General features: G+C 46.1%; 1 protein-coding gene across 2 annotated transcripts in view; it reads right to left on the bottom strand.

Annotated features, from left to right (window-relative positions):
- C7 (complement C7) overlaps positions 1 to 12,659 on the bottom strand; it is a 54,494-nt gene extending 41,835 nt beyond the window's left edge. Inside the window, exons 1-4 of one of the 2 annotated variants that reach the window (XM_053289758.1) lie at positions 12,526 to 12,659; positions 9,730 to 9,994; positions 9,349 to 9,404; positions 1,710 to 1,782 (exon numbers count right to left, since the gene is read on the bottom strand). In XM_053289758.1, the coding sequence (XP_053145733.1) occupies positions 1,710 to 1,782; positions 9,349 to 9,404; positions 9,730 to 9,735 (135 nt within the window). In that variant the 5' untranslated portion in view covers positions 9,736 to 9,994; positions 12,526 to 12,659. Of the gene's footprint in view, positions 1 to 1,709; positions 1,783 to 9,348; positions 9,405 to 9,729; positions 9,995 to 10,166; positions 10,183 to 12,525 lie in introns of those variants that run through there. The other variant, XM_053289759.1, reaches the window with a different exon arrangement.
- Between the last annotated feature and the right edge of the window lie 333 nt (positions 12,660 to 12,992).

The raw sequence follows: 12,992 nt of genomic DNA, 5'->3' as shown, positions 1-12,992 counted from the left end.
AACTTACTTGTATATGTTAGTGGTTACTTAGAATAAAGGTTAGTAACTAGTACATTTTTAAAAAATGTAAGAAGGCTCGCATTGGTTCTTTCTGAAACCAAAACCATTTCACCCACTAAAAGTAACCAATGAGGAATATAAACATGGAAATAATTTGAGGGCTACTGTTAAAAAACAATCAGGCACTTCCATTTGGAAACTTTGCCTGCACGTGAAAAACAACAATTTGGTTTGCTCAGTTCATTTTAAGTGAGGGTTGTAGTTGGCCATGGCCACCGGAAGGGCATTGCCGGGTAATATCGTGCTAGATTTACAATCTGTGTGGATTCTCCATTTTAATGCCATTTCCAGCTAGTGACAGAAAAACAAATCCTCAGCAGGACTAAAGGTTTCCAGAGTGAGGATGGTGCACGAAACAGATTTAGCATTCTGTTCCGAGCTCAGAACGGAATGCTAAATCCATGGAATGTTCTGTCAGAACAACCGATGGAGCTGGTTGTTCTGATGGAACAACCCCATTCTGTCTCAGAACGTCCCGAGGGCCATTTTGGAATCCAAAGCAGCATGCTTCTGGCCTCTGTGCATGCGCTGTGGCCATTTGCATGGTGGTGCTGACCATGCAAATGGTCGCCGCGCATGTGCAGAGGCCAGAAGTGCACTGTTTTGGATTCCATAATAGTGCTCTGAATGCTCGGAACATTGTGACTCAAAACGGGTCATTCTGTTCTGAACTCGGAACACTTGAAAAAACCCATTTCAAGTTAGAACGTTCCAGCCGCTGAACGTTCTGCACATCTCTATTCCAGAGTGGAAGCAACCATAAGAACAGCCCTGCTGGAACAGTCCCAAGGCCTATGTAGTCCAACATCCTGTTTCACACAGTGGCCCACTAGATGCCTCTAGATGCCTCAGACTAGTAGCCATTGATAGACTTGTCCATGGATTTATCTAAGCCCTTCTTAAGGCCATCCAGGCTGGTGGCTGTCACCACATCTTGTGGAAGAGAATTCCATAGGTTAATTATGTGTTGTGTGAAAAGTGTCAGCCCTAAATTTCTTGGCAATCAGTTTCATAGGATGATCCTAGTTCTAGTGTTATGAGAGGGGGAGAGCATTTTCTCTCTATCCACTCTGCACACCATGTATAATTTTATAGACCTCTGTCATGTCTCCCCTCAGTCATCTTTTTTCTAAACTAAAAAGCCCCAGGTTTTGTAGCCTTGCTTCATAAGGAAAGTGCTCTGGGTTGGTTGTCCTCATCAGCAGTCATCTTGGTTGCCCTCTTCCACACCTTCTCCAGTTCTATAATGTCCTTTTTGAGATATGGTGACCAGAACCACAAATATATAAAACGATCTATTTACAGCCATGCCATCAAATGTACCATCAAGGGCCCACTTAGCATTTTTGTCAGCATAAATGCACTCAACCAAATGTATTAGTTTAGGAACAGAGGGAGCTGCCTCATACCGAGTCAGACAATTGGTCCATCTAGCTCAGTATTGTCTACACTGACTGGCAGCGGCTTCTCCAAGATTGCAGGCAGGAGTCTTTCCCAGCCTTTCCTAGAGATGCCAGGGACTGAACTTGGGACTTTCTGCCTGCAAAGCAGATGCTCTGCCACAGAGCTACAGCCTCATCCGTACTGTGCTTGAAATACAGGAGACTCCAGCTAGTACACAGATGGGAAATGTTTATATGATGTTGTACCTGAGTCTTAGTGCAGCCGTCACATTCTGACCAGGGACCAAATGGATTCCATCTGCAATGGACTGGAGAAGGACTGTTTGATGTTGTGTTTCACATCCAGGGAGAAGGAAAAACATTGTTATGGATTGCAACGTTTGAAAACTCACAGGAGGTCAGCCTTTGAAAGGGGCTTGCTGATTTCGAAGTAGACTTAGAGTAATACAATGCAGACTTCCAGTTTGCTTCTGGAAAACAAGATTGCCCTCTTCCTCAGTGGAAAGGCAGGATTGAGGAATCCCATGTGTACTGGGTGGCCTGGAACAAGCATTATCTTGCTTCCTAATCAGGGCTGCCAGATCCAAACCAGCCTCATGCTACAATATTTTAGGCTAAAATCCTAACGCTTACTTGGGAGAAACGCTTAGGCGTTTCCTCCCCTGCTGAAAAGCTGCAATAGAGAGTCTGCTCATCTCCCTTTCCCGTGTGTAACTGCATGATGCGACTCTTAAGAACTAGAGCAGATGGAGAAGGGAAGCAGCCAGCAGCCAAATGGGCAAAGAGAACATTTCAAATTGTTGGTTCTCTAATGCTGACCTGGGAGCATCTGTTGCGCATAGACAACCCGTCGCCCCAGTGCATCACTAGTCTGGATCACAGCTCCCAAGTTTGTGGAACTAGCTAGCACAACATCCTTGAACTGGTGCCACGTTCGTCCAGATGCCAGCCAGTGTTTATTTATTTATGGATTACATTTTTATACCTCCATGCACCTCCATTTTTATACCTCCATACACAAATGTCCCATTGCAGTTTACAAAAAACAAAACAATTAAACTCCAGTTAAAAACCCAGCATTAAAACAGTTAAAAATTTAAAATGTACAACAGCAATAACTACAATACGAGGGTTGTTCAAAAAGTCCACATTCTTCAAAAGTCCACATGTATTCAACCACAGGGTACAATATTTTTTTCTGTAGATAGGATACCTCTTTTTTTTTTTTTTTTTTTTGCTTGCATGTTATGGCACCAAATATCATCTTCTTGTGCACAACAGGTTTTTTGTTGCACATGGTCTTTTGAGGCAAGTCGGTGAATTTGAGAAAAATGGAAAAATCTGAAATCTGGGTAGTGATAAAATACCTATCCCTGAAGGGCATGTCCCCAGAGGAGGTTCATGCCGATATGCAGCAGGTGTGGCAGAGAATCATGTGAAGATGGAGAATATGGATGTGCATGGAACTGGTTTTGCCAGTTCAGTTCAAATGCAGACCAGATTTGAACCGACCCGGCCCAGTCCAGTTTGGGCTCAGTTTGGGCTCGGCCAAACTGGGTCCAGTCCAGTTTGGCAATCGAACTGGGATGAACTGGTTCTTGGGCCAGTTCAGGGGTACTTATAAAGAGGAATCCTTGAGGATTCCCCTTTACAAGGAAAGGGGACATCTCTAATCTCTGTGCTAAGGGCGCGTGGCTCGGATGGAGAGAGAAAGCGGCCTCCATACCTTTAGAGAAGGCCACAACAGAGGCAGTGGAGAACCATCAGAGGCAGTGTCAGTCAGCAGTGGAAGCTCCTCCAAGCCCCCCGCCAGCCTCCTGAATGACAGCCCGGGCTGACTGCAGCCTGGTTAAGGCCCAGTGCACATGCACAGAGGCCACGTTTGTTACCTCCACGCATGTGCACAGGCCATTTACATCACCACACAAATCACAGGGTGAAGCAAATGGCCTACGTGCATGTGTGGAGCTCACTAAAATGTCCACACATTTGTGCAGTCCTGAACTGGGCCGCAGCTGGCCTGGGCTGTCATTCAGGAGGCCAGCAGGGGACTTGGAGGCATCTATGCCACCACCCCTGTCATCTCCAATTGTTCTCCGCCACCTGCACCATGGCCTCCTCTAAAGGTATGGAGGCCACTCTCTGTCTCCACCCTTGCCCCTGCACCTTTAGCATAGAGATTAGGGATGCCCCCTTTAGTTGTAAAGGGGAATATTCAAGGATTCCCCTTTACAAGTATCCCTGAACTGGCTCACGAACTTGGGCTGGTCCAGTTCAAACTTGGACCAGCACCCCACTTTGGGTGGCTGGTCTGGTTCGAACTCAGACCGCCAGAACCAGTTCGGTTCGATATGAACCATGGTTTGAATCAAGCCAGCTCGCACACCCCTAATGGAGAACACACAGGATGGCCCTCAACATCCATCATACAGGAAAGCATCAACAGTGTGCATGAGCTCTCATGATGCGGAACAGAAGCAGAAGTAGAGCCACCATTGGGCGAAAGGGTTCAAAGAACCCAGGCAGCCAATGGTGAAAAGCCGTGGCTCGGGCTCCATAGGAGCCCAGAGCGAACTCTCCCCTCCCACGCCCAGGTCACCGAGAGCCCGGGCAATCCCTTTGCCAGTTATTTCAGCAGCTCTGACTGCCCAATAGAACGTATTTCCCTTCCAGGCATGGGAGGGGGGAGTTGGCTCTCTGGGCTCCTACAGAGTCCGAGCCATGCCCCATGTGCGTGATATAACGCGCACGGGCATATTGGGGCCGCCGAACGGGGCTGGACGCAGGCCACCGCTCGGCTGGCTCCGCTCCTGAACAGAAGAATGACAGTCAAGACAATTGCTGACTCTGTGGGCATCTCAACTGGTTGCACCCATTCCATCTTGACAGACAACTTGAAGATGAAGAAAATGAGTGCCAGATGGGTGCCACGAATGTTGACAGAGCAACAAAAGGCATGTCATTTGCAGACATCAGCATCCAATTTAGACATGTTGCATCAAGATCCAACAAACATTTGGGCCCAGATCATGACAATGGATGAAATGGGCATCCATCACTTTGATCCTGAGACCAAAAGCAAAGCATGGTGTGGAAGCATATCTCATCATCATCACCCAAGTTCTTTGCTGTGGCATTAGCAGGCAAAGTGATTGCTTCAATTTTCTGGGATGCTGAGGGTGTCCTCATGGTTGATTATCTGGACCATAGCACCACAACAGGGGCGTAGCAAGGTTGGAGTGGGCCCAGAGACAAGATTTTAAAATGCCCCCCACCTCACTGAAGCTCAGCTCATGAAGTTAATAAATCCTTTTTTTTTTTTTTTAAGGTTTTGTAAATTGTGGACGATGCAAGTCATGTAATGGTACTAGAGAAAGACATGCTGTTCTGGTAGCTCCAGGTCTTAACACTCACATCATTTTCAGAGGATGAATACAACTGAAGGAAGCCCAGGTGGGTGTACAGCTGGGGGAGTCAGTCATGTGACTTGCCTCGGGGGGGGAGGGGGCAAGGCAGTGTGCCCACAGACAACTGTCTCCCCTTGCCCTATTATAGTTACACCCGGGCACCACAATTACTGGTCCATGGCAACTTTGTGTGGCAATCAAGCAGAAGAGACATGGGAAGTTGCGACAAGGCATGCTTTTCCTTCAAGACAATGCACCAAGCCACACTTCCCATGTTGCAATGGCTGCCATTCACAATGCAGGCTTCAAACTACTCGAACACCCGCCCTGCTCCCCAGACCTTTTCCCTAATGACTTTTATTTGTTTCCCCGAATGAAGGGGCACCTTCATGGGACAAAAATTTCATGTGATTCTGAGGTCACGACTCTTTTGATGGGTGGCTGGGACAAAGAATCCACACACACACCCTGGAGGGATAGAGGCACTACATCCCAGGTGGAACAATTGTATTTCAGGCAAGGGGGATTGCATTGAAAGATGAAAACCAAAATACATAGATCTGAATTGTTCATATAGGTCAGAATACGAGCTTTTTGAACAACCCCCTCAGAAAACAAACTTGCAGCTGGCCGAAGGCTTGCTTAAATAAATGAGTCTTGAGAACTCTTTTTGAAGCTACCAGAAATGGGAAACAACAACAGTGGGAATAAGCAGTAGGGCTGGCTCCAGATTTCAAAGGGACCTGCAGCAACTGCCACTTGTGGTCCGCTTGCTACCTGGATGGGCCCAAAGGTGGCCTCTGGGAATGGGATCAGTAGTGGGCCTTTCTGAGAGCTTAGACCAGGGTTGCTCAACTTCTGCCCTCCTGCAGATGTTGGCCTACAACTCCCATAAGCCCTGGCCATGGGCCTCTGTGGCTGAGGATTATGGGAGTTGTAGCCCCAAAACAGACAGGTGGCCTAAGTTGCGCAGGCCTGGCTTAGACACTTGGCAGTTGCCTAACAATGCCAACCCCTGATACTGGCCCTGATGGTCAGTGCAGCTCCCCTGCAAGGAAGGTGTGGGGTGGGGTGGGGTGGGGTGGGGGGGAGAGATTAGCTGGTGTTGAAAAGCAGGCAGCATGAGTCATAAGAAGATAGGAAGCTGCCATATACTGAGTCAGGCCATTGGTCTATCTAGCTCAATATTGTCGTCACAGACTGACAGCGGCTTCTTCAAGGTTGCAGGCAGGAATCTCTCTCAGCCCTATCTTGGAGGTGCCAGGGAGGGAACTTGGAACCTTCTGATGCTCTTCCCAGAGCGGCTCCATCTCTTGAGGGGAATATCTTGCAGTGCTCACACATCAAGTCTCCCATTCATATGCAACCAGGGCAGACCCTGCTTAGCTAAGGGGACAAGTCATGCTTGCTTTCATAAGACCAGCTCTCCTCCCTTGCTTACTCAGAACCAAATCCAATGGAGTTCAGTGGCACTCTGGACCAAGCCAGACTGAAGGATGCAAGAGTTATGTGTCAGGAACTCTCAACTTTTTACTTTACCCTAAAGCAGTCTCAGGGCATGGGTGTCTGCAGGACTTTTTCCAGCGGGGAGCAAAAGCCATAATGCTGTAGGCACTTACAGTGGGTATAGGAAAGAATCACCCCCTTTGATAGACCTTAAATTCTGGTTCCCTTACATCCTGAAATGAAAACACAAAGAAAATTCCCTTCACCAGCTGTACTTACCCAATGCAACCTATAACATCCAACTGAAAAACATCACAATTACAGTCCAGAAAAAGTGTCAGAAACAAAAACAAGAATTACTGAGATTGAAAAAGGATCACACACACACCCCATGTCAATATTCTGTTGAACCACCTTTTGCTTTAATAACAGCCTTGAGTCTGTTGGGACACTTCTCTATCAACCTTGCACATCTAGACGGAGCAATATTTGCCCACTCCTCCATACAAAACTGTTCAAGTTCAGTCACATTGGATGGTAGGTGTTGGTGGACAGCTATCCTCCCTGGATCCGGTCGGCCCTCCAAACTGGATGGAAGAGCAAGGAGGAAACTGGTAAGAGAGGTTACCAAGAGGCCAATGGCCACTCTGAAGGAGTTAAAGGACTTCATGGCAAAGAGTGGTTGTTCTGTGCATGTGACAACAATTTCACGAGCGCTCCACAGATGTGGCTTGTTCGGGAGGGTCGCAAGGAGAAAGCCACTTCTCAAGAAAGGCCACATTAAAGCTCGTTTGAGCTTTGCCAGAAGGCACCTTGAAGATTCTGATGCCAAATGGAAAAATGTCTTATGGTCAGATGAGACCAAGATTGAACTATTTGGCCTCAACACCAAACAGTACACCTGGCGTAAATTCAACGCAGCTCACCATCCACAACACACCATACCTACAGTGAAGCATGGAGGTGGCAGCATCCTGTTGTGAGGGTGTTTCTCTGCCTCAGGGACTGGGGCTCTCATTAGGGTAGAAGGAAAAATGGATGGGGCAAAATACCGTCAGATTCTGGAAGAAAACCTGCTACCCTCTGCCAGACAGTTGAGGATGGGCAGAAGATTCACCTTTCAACATGACAACGATCCGAAGCACACAGCAAAATTGACCACACAGTGGCTGAAGGAGAAAAAAGTGAACATCCTCATGTGGCCCAGTCAGAGCCCAGACCTAAATCCCATAGAAAATCTGTGGGGAGATTTGAAGATAGCAGTCCACCAACACCTACCATCCAATGTGACCGAACTTGAACAGTTCTGTATGGAGGCGTGGGCAAATATTGCTCCGTCTAGATGTGCAAGGTTGATAGAGAAGTATCCCAACAGACTCAAGGCTGTTATTAAAGCAAAAGGTGGTTCAACAGAATATTGACATTGGGGGGATGATCCTTTTTCAATCTCAGTAATTCTTGTTTTTTGTTTCTGACACTTTTTCTGGACTGTAATTGTGATGTTTTTCAGTTGGATGTTATAGGTTGCATTGGGTAAGTACAGCTGGTGAAGGGAATTTTCTTTGTGTTTTCATTTCAGGATGTAAGGGAACCAGAATTTAAGGTCTATCAAAGGGGGTGATTCTTTCCTATACCAACTGTATATGGGAGTGATCCCCATTGAATTCGGTGGGACTAGCTCAGATCCGAAGGGGCGACTGCTCGCCTTGCCACCACTCTGAATGCCTATGTCCCCAGAGGCTCTGTTTCTTATCAGAGCGGAGAGCAGTGGGGTTTCTTTCTGTGCTGTTTTCCTGATCTAAATCGCCCCAATACTGCTGCTAGCTTAGCAGAGAGGAATAAAATCCAGATAGCAGCATTGTATTGGGGTTAATGGGGGCAATTTAGATAGTGGAAATTACATGGGCACATCCTTCCCCGGTACTGCTGCTCCAGGAAAAACGGGAGCTCTAAACACGGAGCTACAATGTCCATCATCTCTTTTCGTTCATGCTCTGTAGTGCTTAGTACAGCAGCCAAGTGGCAGTCCTGGCACATCTCATCAAGTTGCGAGGATATAGGAGTCAGCAATTTGCAAGCACTTTGTATGCTAACAAGAAGTGCCATGGAAGTAGTTTCTCCATAATGTTTAATTCATATGAAAGAAGCCTTTCATGGGAATCATATATAGAGTATACATAGAATCATACCAAATTTTTTAATTTTAATGTGGTTTTATCTAGTATGATGTTGATCTTTTTATGAATTTTAAATGTTTTATATTTTCTGTTATGTTTTATATTTTCTGTTACATTTTAATTCTGTACACTTCCTAGAGATTTTGATAGGAACATAGGAAACTGCCATATACTGAGTCAGACCATTGGTCTATCTAGCTCAGTATTGTCTTCACAGACTGGCAGTGGCTTCTCCAAGGTTGCAGGCAGGAATCTCTCTCAGCCCTATCTTAGAGAAGCCAGGGAGGGAACTTGAAACCTTCTGCTCTTCCCAGAGCAGCTTCATCCCCTGAGGGGAATATCTTGCAGTGCTCACACATCAAGTCTCCCATTCATATGCAACCAGGGCAGACCCTGCTTAGCTATGGGGACAAGTCATGCTTGCTACCACAAGACCAGCTCTCCTCTCCTATTAGGCAGTATATATTAGGCGGTATATAAAATAAATAAATAAATAAACAAACAAACAAATAAATAAATAGTTGCCCCACCCTCACTGCAGGGTTCTTTAACAACTGCCCAAGAAGCAGAAATTCAGCTTGTTCCCCACCCACCCCCATGCGTCTGTGCACCTGTTTTTTTTAGTTTCACCTGTTGAATTTCTGCCTGTTGGGCAACTGTAAATGCACAGGAGCCCTACCAGAAAAATGTTGGCAAGCTAGAAAAACAAAGTGGATCCCTATGAATTCTCAGCCTATCCACATACCTGGAAAATACTCGCCACCCTGGCCCTGCCCTTGGATAAGGTGAAAATGTGTGCTGATTAAACACATAAAGCTTTTTCTTCCCCCTTACAAAAGTCAAGAAACTACTTGCCTTGAAAAAGCAGGAAAGGAGCCCACAATTTCTACCAGAATGAAAATTTCCAGTGCCTAAAAAGAAAAAGGGAGGAGGGTAAACATCTCAGACTTGCTTTTGTTTTATTGATTAGAATAAATTGTGTGCATATGTTTGGCTGATATTTGGTCTGATTTCCCAAATCTTCATCAGGCTGGAGAACTCTGCTGCAAGCAGATGCTACAGCTGCACCAACACTGCTGACTTTCAATGCATACATTCCAGTTCTTGCTCCCGACATCATCAAAATGCCTACATTTTTGCATACTGCCTCCACATTCAGATTTTCTGCCCTGTATAAATACATATTTCTTTAGCATTCATTTCCTACATAGGCATTGGCTCAAATGATTGCCTTACCTTCATGTTTTGGAGATATAGTCAGTATGCAGCATCTGGGAGTGAAAAGAATCTCTCTCCTTTGGGACACAAATACGATTCAGAACCACAAAGAGCCGTTGTCCGTCTGTCTGTCTGTCTCAAAACTTCTGGAGACTGACCCTGCCTGGCTGTTTTGCTTCTTCTTTAGCAGAAAGGCCTTGAGCAATACAGAGGAATGTTAATCCTCACCCATCTCATCACCTCTGGGGATCCAAACAGCCTGTTCCCGTAACTTCTTGAGTGGCTTGAAAGAATAAAACCACATTGTAAATCAACACTTGGCTTCCTAAACTGCAAAGTGCTGAAATTCAGCTATGAAGAAATGTTCATGAAAGAAATGAAAGTGAATAGTTTTTCTTCCCCCCACCCCCCATTAAGGCCAGGCTGACCATTAGCCAGGGTAAGATCTGGGATACCTTTAAAAGAGGGGTGGGCAGACGAGCAGAATTTTTCCTCTTTCTGTCCATCCTAGCATAGCATGCCCCCCAGTGGCTGTTATCTTCCTTGTGTTTTTTAGGCTGTGAATAGGGATGGCTCCAAGGCATAGTAAGAGGGAGCAGGCACTCCCCAATGCCCCCCCAAATATTTCTCGCTTCCCCATCCACCAGATTTGAACTATATCGCAAAGTCATATGATAGTACAGCATAGTCCTTTAGCTTGAATTATTTTTTTTAAGGCCTCTATTGGTTAAAGAAGCCCCACTCAGGCTGGATTCAGATAAAATATGAAACTGGAGGTCCCCTAACCTCCGGTTTCTGAAGCCTCCTTAACTTCCAGTTTCAGAACACGACAAACAGAAGTTAAGGGCCAAAAGGGACTCTAAACTCTCTAAACTCTACTCTGTGGTCAGAGTGGAATTTTCCCTCTCTAAACTCCACTCTGTGGTCAGAGTGGAATTTTGCCGCCCCTAACTCTGGTTTTGCAGTGCCAGTGTTGCATACAAACACTGGCACCGCAGTTTAGGGCCAATGGGACCGGAGATGAGGGAGGAAGCTCCTCCCTCACTCCGGCCCAATTGGCTGTGTGGGCTGTCCTTCTGTTAAGAAGGAAATCTGCACAGCCAGCTTCCCTGCCTCTCCCCAAATTCTGAACATGGATGGGAGAACGCCACTGAACCCGCGGTTCCATTCTATGTCTGAACCTGGCCTCGCTCTTTCACTCAACCCTAGAATAAGCAGCAGAAGCCAGTGTAGACTCCTCCAGCCTCCTAGGAGCCAGGCCAACCCCTTAACTTCTTTCCTGGCCAGAAGGAAGCTAAGGGGTTGGCCTGGCTCAACCTTGGTGTCCACTTCCTTGCAGATTTCAGGTGGCCTGGTAGTGACCTCTTTCCCCACCTCCAATCTTTCCTGCCATGTGGCTTTGGGTGGGAAAAGAAAACTAATCAGGAAAGCAGGCTGGAAGGTTTGGCCTAACCGGAAAAGACAGTGTTTTCTAAGAGGAATCTGGCCCACTTTCTGAATAAGTTTTTAAATGTCAAGCAAGCTTCATTAATAAGATAAACTAACAACATGACTTATGCTACCTCAATAAATATTTAATGTATAGCAAAATTCTTGCTCTCCTAATAGTGTTCTTTGCCACCCCTTTGCTCCCCAAACTAGTTGTTCTAGCATTGCCCCTGACTGTGAGTACATCAGGACAGGGAACTATCCTCTGTTTCCTTTTCTCCCAGCAGCCGCATGGGCTTCTGAGGCTGCCTTGCATCACTCCCTGCCTGCCTATCCCCAGAAGCTCTCGAGACTTGCTACGCTGCCCAGCTGTCCCTGTGCTAGTACTGGGTGAGCACTTAAAGGGCCCCCACCACTGCCACACTACCCAAGGCACTTGCCCAGTGTTCTGATGACTCCTGGTGGGGGGGGCTCAGATTTCTGCTATCAGAAATCCCCATTACACAGTCCGACTTGAGACACAACTGTTTCATCTGATGTAATGTTTGTTGCTGAGTTATTGGCGAATATCCAGATGAAGACAGTGACCATGCTGCTAATGCTGCTCCAGTGCTACAGGGAGGGGCAATTTTCATTGATCTTCCCTTCCCTCGGAAGACCACTGTCTCCCATAAAAATGTCCCTGAAGGCTGCATGACCCTCAGGGACATATTTTCAGGAAGGGCACAATGGGGAGGGGGAGAGCAACAGAAATCACCCACCCACCCCGCACACAGCAACAATGCTGTGTTTGTCTGGATGTCAGCCAATATTTTAGAATTGCAAACCACTTTGAATGCCAAGGTGGACAGGGGGTATATACCTTAGTAAGTAACCTAGTCTCTGCTTCATAGAATGGGACAGCTGAAGAAAGGAAAGTTGAGGAAGAGAAGAAGTGGGGGAAATGAAACCACAGGACATCTCGTCCTCTCACACCCTCCCCATGCAGTAACTGATTTAAAATGTGATTCAACAATATACAATACTGTGAGCCTAGGGACTAATTGGATATTTACACTTGGGTGATTTTAGGCAGCTTTCATCTGGCGTCTAGCAGTGCAATGAAATGGCCTAAGAGACCATTAACTCTGCTTCTTAAAGTGGTGAGCTCTTGTGAGCAGTCCATTAAATTTCCTTATTGGCTTTTGGTTCTTTGAATAAGGGAGATATTAAATTTCAAATGCCCTTGGAATGTAACAACATCACACCCATTAAAATTGATCTTAACATGTGTCTTAGAAGGTTAGATCTTAGAAGATCTGAAGACTGCAGCTGACTGAGAATCTAACCCATTCTTTGGTTCAACCTCGCAATTAATGCACAATAACTTCCCCCTCCATTCAATACCTGCTATGTTCCCAAATGCAAACTCTTTCCCTCTCTTAAGTCTGCAGATGGCAAGGATCAAATTGCAGCTGGGAAGTGTCAGAACGGCCTGTTGTTACATTCTTAGCTCAGGAAATCGGTTTTCAGCAAGAGCCTCTGGACTTGTTTCTGTTAGCAAATGTCATCTGCCTTGTTCTAATTAGCCATAATTAGTTCCAAAGCTCTTAATGGCAGAGAGCTTTCAGGGGAGATTTCTTTATCTACCTCAGCTGCAGCAGAAGTACACCGGTAAGGGAGCACTGCTAATTAATATTGTCTGGAGACATGGAGTTAAAGTTCTAAATAAAGTGGTTTATTTAGGAAATCCATCAGGGAGATAGATTAAGGCCAACATGCCTAATTGCTAGCTACAAACAGGAAGAGGTGAAGGTAGAAGAATGAAGTCTCTCTCTCCAGGTGAGAAAATGAAACTGGAGATGATCAAAGGG

The sequence above is a fragment of the Hemicordylus capensis genome, chromosome 2 (genome assembly GCF_027244095.1).
Source record: "Hemicordylus capensis ecotype Gifberg chromosome 2, rHemCap1.1.pri, whole genome shotgun sequence".
Lineage (NCBI taxonomy): Eukaryota > Metazoa > Chordata > Lepidosauria > Squamata > Cordylidae > Hemicordylus > Hemicordylus capensis.
Note: the sequence above shows the minus strand (reverse complement) of the source record. Positions and strands in the feature narration are given on the sequence as shown.